Source organism: Hypanus sabinus, chromosome 26 (genome assembly GCF_030144855.1).
Source record: "Hypanus sabinus isolate sHypSab1 chromosome 26, sHypSab1.hap1, whole genome shotgun sequence".
In the NCBI taxonomy this organism is placed as follows: Eukaryota; Metazoa; Chordata; class Chondrichthyes; order Myliobatiformes; family Dasyatidae; genus Hypanus; species Hypanus sabinus.
In genome coordinates this window covers 31160681-31169080 of record NC_082731.1, presented here as the reverse complement: position 1 = coordinate 31169080, position 8400 = coordinate 31160681, and the positions used below count along the sequence as shown (strand labels likewise).

Here is an 8400-nt window from a genome sequence, read left to right as displayed (position 1 = left end):
TCTCTCTCTCTCTCTCTCTCTCTCTCTCTCTCGCTCTCTCTCTCTCTCATTGCGCTGGACGCCTCCCTCTCTCATTGCGCTGGACGCCTCTCTCTCTCTCATTGCGCTGGACGCCTCTCTCTCTCTCATTGCGCTGGACGCCTCACTCTCTCATTGCGCTGGACGCCTCTCTCTCTCTCTCTCATTGCGCTGGACGCCTCTCTCTCTCTCTCTCATTGCGCTGGACGCCTCTCTCTCTCTCTCATTGCGCTGGACGCCTCTCTCTCTCTCATTGCGCTGGATGCCCCTCTCTCTCTCTCTCTCTCTCTCATTGCGCTGGACGCCCCTCTCTCATTGCGCTGGACGCCTCTCTCTCTCTCTCTCTCTGCGCTGGACGCCTCCCTCCCTCTCTCATTGCGCTGGACGCCTCTCTCTCTCTCTCTCTCTCTCTCTCTCTCATTGCGCTGGACGCCTCTCTCTCTCATTGCGCTGGACGCCTCCCTCTCTCTGCGCTGGACGCCTCCCTCTCTCTCTCATTGCGCTGGACGCCCCTCTCTCATTGCGCTGGACGCCCCTCTCTCATTGCGCTGGACGCCTCTCTCTCTCATTGCGCTGGACGCCTCCCTCTCTCATTGCGCTGGACTCCTCCCTCTCTCTCATTGCGCTGGACTCCTCCCTCTCTCTCATTGCGCTGGACGCCTCTCTCTCTCTCTCTCTCTCTCTCTCATTGCGCTGGACGCCTCCCTCTCTCATTGCGCTGGACGCCTCTCTCTCTCTCTCTCTCTCTCTCTCTCTCATTGCGCTGGACGCCTCTCTCTCTCATTGCGCTGGACGCCTCCCTCTCTCTCTCATTGCGCTGGACGCCCCTCTCTCATTGCGCTGGACGCCTCTCTCTCTCATTGCGCTGGACGCCTCCCTCTCTCTCATTGCGCTGGACTCCTCCCTCTCTCTCATTGCGCTGGACGCCTCTCTCTCTCTCTCTCTCTCATTGCGCTGGACGCCTCCCTCTCTCATTGCGCTGGACGCCTCTCTCTCATTGCGCTGGACGCCTCTCTCTCTCATTGCGCTGGACGCCTCTCTCTCTCTCTCTCTCATTGCGCTGGACGCCCTCTCTCTCTGCGCTGGACGCCTCTCTCTCTCATTGCGCTGGACGCCCCTCTCTCATTGCGCTGGACGCCTCCCTCTCTCATTGCGCTGGACGCCTCCCTCTCTCTCTCATTGCGCTGGACGCCTCCCTCTCTCTCTCATTGCGCTGGACGCCTCTCTCTCTCTCTCGCTCTCTCTCTCTCATTGCGCTGGACGCCTCCCTCTCTCATTGCGCTGGACGCCTCTCTCTCTCTCTCTCTCTCTGCGCTGGACGCCTCACTCTCTCATTGCGCTGGACGCCTCCCTCTCTCTGCGCTGGACGCCTCTCTCTCTCTCTCTCATTGCGCTGGACGCCTCTCTCTCTCTCTCTCTCTCATTGCGCTGGACGCCCCTCTCTCATTGCGCTGGACGCCTCTCTCTCTCTCTCTCTGCGCTGGACGCCTCCCTCCCTCTCTCATTGCGCTGGACGCCTCTCTCTCTCTCTCTCTCTCTCTCTCTCTCTCTCTCTCTCATTGCGCTGGACGCCTCTCCCTCTCTCATTGCGCTGGACGCCTCTCTCTCTCTCTCTTATTAGCAGCACAGTTCATAGGGTCTCTTTTGGACCCCTTTCCCAAACTGTTACAACATAAATATTAATCTTATGTTATAAAAGACAGTCATAATATCTTCTAATAGATAAATCAGATATACATAGAAAAAATCAGTTATATAATAAATCTTACATATAAATAAATTAAAGAGACAAAACTAAATAGAATATATCAATCATTCAGTAAATCTTATATCCTAGAAAATTTAGACATAATACGTTTCCTAATTAGGTAGGAATAAATAGGTAAATATTTTATATTGTATTAATTGGTTTCAGGTTGTTATAGCCAGGGTGAGGGGGTGATAATGAGAACAACCTCCCACTTACTATTAAATACTCCCAATGATATGCAACTTAAATAGCCTCTGACAACCAGCTCCAGCTCCCGGCCTTCACGTGGAGCTTAGCTACTAAACCCGGCCGAATCGTTTCTACTGACAGGAGAAGGGGGGGGTTACTGGCTCCTTAAAACCAGTCGCTCCGGGCGGGTGGGGCTCGTCAGCCGCAGTTGGCAGCTCATCTAGGAGAAGGGAAACTCTCATCTCAAACCTCCGCTGCCTTGTGGCCAGACCCACTCATGGGGGAGGCTTCGGGGGTAACCCAGAGCTGGTGTCCCTAAGGCAGTCCTAGGTTGAGTTTAACGTTGACTGGCAACTCCTGTGACGCTGCTAGTTCCAAACTGTGTCGGTCTCTGCCATTCCTCTGGGTTCACCAGATGCATGGAGAGGGGGAACTTGCTACACAGGCAACAGCTTGCTCCCCATATCGTACTGCCCTGGCTTGGATATCTAGACAGCTAAAACGCAATATCCATTGTCAACTCTGGCCAATGGAGGCCTCAGACAGCTATGAAAGAGTAAATCAGAGAGGAAGGTAGATGTCAGGGAAAGTATTGGGAGACAAAATCAAAAAAACAGGTAGGATGGGTCGGATAGTTTGAGGTGTGTCTATTTTAACGCTGGGAGTATTATGGGTAAGGGTGATGGATCAGTACATGAAACTACGGTGTTGTAGCCATTACTGAAACTTAGTTGACAGAGCGGCAGGCAGGAATGGGTGATTAATGTGCCAGGTTTTTGGAGTTCTGGAAAAGATAGAGGAGTAGGTAAGGGTTGTGTGGGGGGCGGGTGGGGGGGGGGGTTGCACTCCTGATCAGGGACAATATCACAGCTACACTCAGAGTAGACATAATGGAGGGGTCAGAAACTGAGTCCATTTGGGTGAAACTCAGGAATAGACAGGGTACAATCCCACTGATGGGATTGTACTACGGACCCCCTGATAGCCACTGGGACATTGAGGAGCAGATATGTAATCAGATGAAGGAGAAGTGTAATAATAATAGGGTTGGTGTCACGGGGGATTTCAACTGGGACCTGCTTGGTGCAAGAGGTTTGGTACCGGGAGAAGGCGGGAAAATGTGGATGAGAAAAATACAATCAGCCATGATGGGATAGCAGAGCAGGCTGGATGGGTGAAGTAGCACCTGTGGCGACTGTGTATTTCAGATATCAACCATTCTGTGTAAAAAAAGCAAATTAAACATTTTTAACCAAAATACACTTAATTTATAACTAAAATTACAAGAATAAACTATGTAACACCTTTCCTTCATAGACAACTCATTTAGTGTTAAGTTACAAACACAAGAGATTCTGTAGATGCTGGAAATCCAGAGCAAGACACACACATACAGATACAAAATGCTGGAGGAACTCAGTAGGTCGGTGATGCACATCAATAACTCACGGAGACGTGAGGCGAGAAATAGGCTTTTATTATCTAGAAGAGAGAGCACAATCAGCAGCAAGAGACCACCACACAACATCCTGGAGACTGAGGGAGGAGCAGTGCCTCGCCTTTATACAGGGGCCTGTGGGAGGAGCCACAGGAGCAGTCAGCGGAGGGCGTGTCCAGACAGGTATTCACCACAGACGGGCGGCGTCTACGGAGAGGAATAAAGAGTCAATGTTCGGGCAGAGGCCTTTCTTCGGGACTGGAAAGAGGAAGAAGCCAGAATAAGAAGATGGAGGGAAGGAAAATCAGACGATCGGTAAACCCAGGTGAGGGAAAAGGTAAGTGGGTGGGGGAGGGGTTGATGAGGTGATAGTTGAAAAGGTAAATGGCTGATAGGAGGAAATAATGGCGGAGATATGAGAGAGAGGAGGAGCACCAGAAGGAGGTTTTAGGCAGGTGAGGAGAACAGAAGGGGCAAGAGGAGAGCCAGAATGGAGAATGGAAAAAGAGTGAAGGGGGATGAGGGAAGAAATAACCGGAAGTAAAGAGAAATTGATGTTCATATCATCAGGTTGGAGGCTACCCAGACGGAATATCAGCACCACCCCGCGAGTATCTCACCTCGGCAGTAGTCCGAATGGGAATGGGGATTGAAATTAAAATGGTTGGCCATCGGAAAATGTCGCTTGTTGCCAATGGGCTGTAGGGCCTGCATTGTGCTGTAGTGCCTGTCCAGTAGCTATGGTCTTTCCCCATCGAGTCCTTGCGCTGCTCCCGCCAAGTTTCAGCGCGGTTCCTCGGCAAGGACTACCAGACTGCGCCGGCCGGCAGCATTCCTCCGCGGACAGCTCGCTGTCCCGGCCCGAAACGACTTTTCCACGGATGCTACCTGGCCTGCTGAGTCGCTGCAGATTCTGTGTGTACGCTGGCAGACTGGAGGGCATTTTCACTCGTTGTCCCTCGGACCAGAGCCCTCTGTTTAGATCTATTTACATTACATATTACCTTTTTATTTTATATTTTTTTCTGCAATGCACCCAGTATCAGAATATGTATCTATTTCTATTTATCTATTTGGGATCCGACCATTCTCCCATTGAACAGTCTCCAAGACCACGCCCCTCTCCCCACCGAGGCACCCCATTGGTCAGACCTCCCGGAGGAGGGCGGGGCCGGGCCTCACAACCCCCCCCCCGCGGCGCTCGGGTCACGTGAGCGGGCGGAGGACGGCGAGGTGGGTGTTCCCTTTTTCTTCTCCCGTACCCACCTCCGTTCCCTCGCTCCCTGAAACCTCCGAGCCCCCATCTCGGGAGGCAGCCCACCGCCTCTCCCCGCAGTGACTTGGCGGCTCCTCGCAGAGGCCCTGGGGGTTTTCGCAGCGGCGGGGTGCAGGAACGGCCACGATGCGCACTCGCGTTGGGCTGCAGGCCAAGTGAGACACGTGGAGGCCGCCAGCCCGTGGGGAGATTTCACGGGAGGGGGTCAACCTGTTGTGAGGCGCCAAAGGGCGGAGGCGGGGCCACGTGTGAGTGACAGACCAGAGTCCGACCGCTCAGTTCAATCGATAGGGCGGTTTCTTGACCGTGAGGGATTGTGGGTAATAGTCCCATCATTTCTGGGGCGTAGTGGGAGAGGTTCGCTGCTGATTCTGCGCCGTGACTAACTGTCCTGGGATCTTTGTCCTTCTTCCGGTGTGGGGGCTCCTACGGCTCTGCCTGGCAGAGAGTGCTGGGATCTGGGATGCAGACCTGATTCGACCCAACACCTGCCTTGGGTGGGAGAGTCAAATGGCAGATGCTGGAAATCCAAACCACACACAAAATGCTGGAGGAACTCAGCAGGCCTTGGGGGTAAAAAGTCGATGTTTCATGACCCTTCCTGAGGACTGAGGCACTTCTCCCAATGAAGGGACTCGCCCGGGAACATCGACTGGTTTACTCCAGAGATGCTGCCTGGCCTGCTGAGTCCCTCCAGCATTTTGTGTGTGTTGCTGGGTGGGAGAGGGACCAGGTCTGGGAGGTGCTGTCGGAATAGCTCTGGTGCAATTTTGCTTATGGGAAATATAAGGCAGCAAGATGTGGTCTAGTCTCTGGCAAGTAGAATAGCGCTGTGGGCCACTGTAGGGATGGAGCCTGCGACTCTGGAGCCCCTCCTGTTGTGACGTCCCCACCCATCCCAAGCACCATTCCTCTCCCGTTTATTCATCCAAAGTTGTCTTGAGCTGACATGGGTGTTGCGGGGGAGGAGGTTCACCACCCCTCACGTGTTCTGCATTCCCTCCTCAGGGCTCAGAAGCTGGGCGCAGACGGGCAGGAAGCCTAGTGCTGCCATCAGGCTGACCCGTTCGACTCTCTGGAATCCACACACCCTTGCCCCCTCATCCATGGAGGGAGGGAGCAGCCCCGTCAGGGATCTCCACCTTTGTTCGGTGTGCGGGCTGGGTTTCAGCCAGTCATCTGAGGCTGAAGACCACATGACTGTCCACGTCAAGGAGGAGCAGTGGTACGAGTGTGATGTGTGTGGCAAGGCCTGGCTGTACCCCTGCCAGCTGGAGGCCCACAGGCGGGTGCACACCGGGGAGAAGCCGTTCGACTGCCCCGTCTGCGAGAAGGGATTCGCTTGGTACTCGGGTCTCCTGCAGCACCAGCGGCTGCACACCGGGGAGAAGCCCTTCTCCTGCCCCGTCTGCGGCAAGGGCTTCACCCAGTCTACCGGCCTCCTGCAGCACCAGCGCACCCACACCGGCGAGCGGCCCTTCTCCTGCCCCGTCTGTGGCAAGGGCTTCACCCAAGCGTCCCAGCTCCTGCAGCACCAGCGCACCCACAGTGGGGTGAAACCGTTCACTTGCCCCATCTGCGGCAAGGGCTTCACCCAGTCTTCTGGCCTCCTGCAGCACCAGCGCACCCACACCGGCGAGCGGCCCTTCTCCTGCCCCGTCTGCGGCAAGGGCTTTGCCCAGTCCTCCCACCTTCTCCAGCACCACCGCGTTCACACCGGGGAGCGGCCCTTCATCTGCCCCTTCTGCGGCAAGGGCTTCACCCAGTCCTCCGGCCTTCTGCAGCACCAGCGCACCCACACCGGCGAGCGGCCCTTCATTTGCCCCGTCTGCGGCAAGGGCTTCACCCAGTGCTCCAGCCTCCAGCAGCACCAGCGGGTCCACACCGGGGAGCGGCCTTTCTCCTGCCCCGTCTGCGGGAAGGGCTTCACCCAGTCTACCGGACTCCTGCAGCACCGGCGCACCCACACACAGTGAGGCGCAGCTGTGCCCTGGCGTGGTGGAGGGTCCTTCACCTGCTCCTAGGGTGGAAAGGCTGCGGCGAGCCACAGCTGCTGTCATACACTAGACTGAGATTTGTTTTCTTGCTGGAATTCACATTAGTTGCAAAAGGAACACAGTAGAATCAATTAAAAACAATTGTAGACAACCAGCATGCAAAGGAAGACAAGCTACAAATAGAACAAAAATAAATACTAGATTATATCGAGAACATGAGGTGGAGAACCCTTGAGCGTGAGTCCATAGGTTGTGGAACCAGTTCAGTGTTGCGGTGAGTGAAGCTATCCTCTCTGGTTCAGGAGCACAGTAACTGTTCCTGAGCTTGGCGCTGTGGGATCTAAGGACCCAGCCCCCCCCCCCCCCACCCCATGGCAGTGGCGGGAAGAGAGTGTAGCCCGGATGGCGGAAGCTGCTTTCTCGTGGTGTTGCTCCCTGTAGTTGTGCTCAGTGGCGGGGAAGGGCTTTTGCCAGCCCGTGGTGCACTGGGCCGTTGGGCACGCTGGCCCCTCATACATCGAAGCATGAGGTGGGGGAGCTCGGGCGTTAATGTCGTAAGGCGGTGGTAGGGCCGAATCTGCAGCGTTGTGCGTGCAGTTCTGGTCGCCTGCCTACAGGAGGCAGAAGCTTGAAAGAGTGCAGAGGTTTACAGGGGCATCGCCAAGATTTGAGGGCCTGAGTTACCGAGAAACGTTTGGACAGGTTAGGACTTTATTCCCTGGAGCGCAGGAGAATGAGGGGAGATCTGGTAGTGGTAAACAAGATTCAGAGAGTTCTGGATGGAGTGAACGTGTCCGGAGATTTTTGTCCCTCAGTTTGCGTGAGACTGGAACTAGAGGTCACAGGTTTGGGGTGAAAGGTGAAACATTTAAGGGGGAATGTCTTCACCTGGGGATTGTAGAACGAGCTGCCAGGGGAATTTAGAAGCCACAGGATTAGAGTTCGACAGCAGTGTGGATTGGTATATGGATGGGAAGGGTTTGGTCAGATATGGTCCAGGTGCAGGTGGAAGGTCAGCATGGAGTAGATGGGCCGAAGGTGCTGTGAGTGCAGCAGGCCTCCCACACGGGGGAGAGGCCCTTCACCTGCTCAGACTGCGGGAAGAGATACTCTCTGTCCTCTGGGCTGCTGGTGAACCAGCACAGACATCGAGGCCCTTGGCTGCTCCTGCCCCTGCCCCCGCCCCTCCCACCGCCTGCAGGAACAGAGAGCCAGTCAGTCCTGACCTCCCCCCCCACTCCCTGCAAGGACGGAGGATCTGCACTGGACAGGGGCCCCTCTCTGGCCCCGTGTGAAGGATTGGACCCTCCTGGTCAGCCGACGGGCCCCCGCGACCCTTCATCCCTGCCACCTGCTCCCGTGCAGGGCAGCGTGTCCTACTGGGGAGTGGTGGGGCAGACAGCTGAGGAGGCTGCCGAGCAATCACAGGTACTCCGGACTAGTATGGGGGCAGTACAGTGAAGGGCCAGCCCCCCCGCCCCTCCCCCTGCATTTACAGCAAGTGGCCCAAGATCGCTGAATACTGTCAACCCGAGGAAAGGGACAGACTCCTTCACTCATCTGGGACAGGGTGTAGAGTCCTACATCATGGAAGCAGGCCATTCTGCCCATCACGTCGGTGGTGACCATCCCATCTCCGTCTTCTTCAGTCCCGGGTCTGTAACCATCTCCTCCAGACCTGGTAATTCTCCAAAGCCATGGGGATCTGCCTATACCACACCCCCAGGAAGTG

The 8400-nt window shown here is 55.5% G+C and overlaps 1 protein-coding gene across 3 annotated transcripts; it reads left to right on the top strand.

Annotated features, from left to right (window-relative positions):
- Window positions 1–3538: 3538 nt before the first annotated feature.
- LOC132381390 (zinc finger protein 239-like) lies at window positions 3539–8155 on the top strand. 3 transcript variants are annotated; one of them, XM_059950767.1, is made up of 2 exons: window positions 3539–3720; window positions 5680–8155. In XM_059950767.1, exons 1-2 carry the CDS (start codon window positions 3684–3686, stop codon window positions 6645–6647), a joined length of 1005 nt encoding a protein of 334 aa, XP_059806750.1. In that variant the 5' UTR covers window positions 3539–3683; the 3' UTR covers window positions 6648–8155. The 3 variants fall into 3 exon arrangements, with proteins under 3 accessions (XP_059806750.1, XP_059806749.1, XP_059806751.1); XM_059950766.1 differs by having other exon boundaries at window positions 3539–3732; XM_059950768.1 differs by lacking the exon at window positions 3539–3720 and adding an exon at window positions 4595–4628.
- Window positions 8156–8400: the final 245 nt, after the last annotated feature.

Coding starts and splice junctions, on each gene's coding strand:
- LOC132381390 (XM_059950766.1), top strand. CDS start 3,684: ATGGAGGGAAGGAAAATCAGACGATCGGTAAACCCAGGTGAGGGAAAA. Junction 3,733..5,679: donor AAACCCAGGTGAGGGAAAAG/GTAAGTGGGTGG, acceptor TTCCCTCCTCAG/GGCTCAGAAGCTGGGCGCAG.